Source organism: Colobus angolensis, unplaced genomic scaffold (assembly GCF_000951035.1).
Source record: "Colobus angolensis palliatus isolate OR3802 unplaced genomic scaffold, Cang.pa_1.0 Scaffold10276, whole genome shotgun sequence".
Classification (NCBI taxonomy): Eukaryota; Metazoa; Chordata; class Mammalia; order Primates; family Cercopithecidae; genus Colobus; species Colobus angolensis.
The window spans coordinates 324-1172 of record NW_012111227.1 but is presented as its reverse complement, the minus strand read 5'-3'; the positions used below and the strand labels follow the sequence as shown (position 1 = coordinate 1172).

The following is an 849-nucleotide window of genomic DNA, read 5'->3' as shown; positions in this document are numbered from 1 at the left end:
CCTAATCCTTCTCCCCCACCCACCCGACTGCGCTACTCACCAGCTGCGTCATCTTGGACATATATAAACTCCGGAATTCAGTCCCCTCTCCGCCCAAAAGAGAGCAAATTATCTCTAAGCTCCTTACCACTCCAATTCTGCCTTCAAGATACTCACCATGGCAAAAAATACACAAAGAGAAACACCACCACATCGAAAACGATGAAGAGCCAGAGGTCCAACCAGTAAGAGTGTTTGGGAAGCCCGTTTGCCCCAGACCGAGGCCGCACATCGAGGTTCTGTCCCCCTCCCTCGCTCAAGCCTCGCCGCTCCCGGAGACCATCTCGACCATCAACAACCGGTGCGTCCACCTCCATCTCGCTCCTGCAGCTTCCTAACAATCCCAGAAACTGAAAATGCTTAGATTCCTCGACTTTGGTGTTCGCCGGACCGGAAACTGAGTGGAATCCGGCCGCCTGCGCAGTCCACCACTCACCGGGTTCCGGAAAGCACTCTGAGCCTACCCTTCCCAGCGCGCAGGCGCCTGGTACGGCTTTCCGCTGCCTACGTGACCGCGGACAGGAAGCACGGCCTCCGCCTTGATACTAATGGGCCCGCCTACTCCAGGACGCAAGGTGGTTATTCAGGTTTCATTGGAAGAAATACACTCTCGTCCCACTGAAAGGCCCATTCCAGTCAGGTGATGGACTCCTCCCTGGAACTGCCCAAGGTCACCTGTCCTATCCCTGTATTCCGTTTGGATACTTATGCCAACGTGTTAGGAAGGACCCCCTGGTGGGTTTTGTACTGTCTCTAGCATTTTACACTTAGTATTTGAAACACCACCAATGAGGTGGACGTCCTACTCAC

The 849-nt window shown here is 54.3% G+C and overlaps 1 protein-coding gene across 1 annotated transcript; it reads right to left on the bottom strand.

Moving 5' to 3' along the window:
• Positions 1–6: 6 nt before the first annotated feature.
• LOC105511498 (uncharacterized protein C4orf3 homolog) lies at positions 7–486 on the bottom strand. The gene has a single exon (XM_011941623.1). It carries the CDS (start codon positions 354–356, stop codon positions 153–155), a length of 204 nt encoding a protein of 67 aa, XP_011797013.1. The 5' UTR covers positions 357–486; the 3' UTR covers positions 7–152.
• Positions 487–849: the final 363 nt, after the last annotated feature.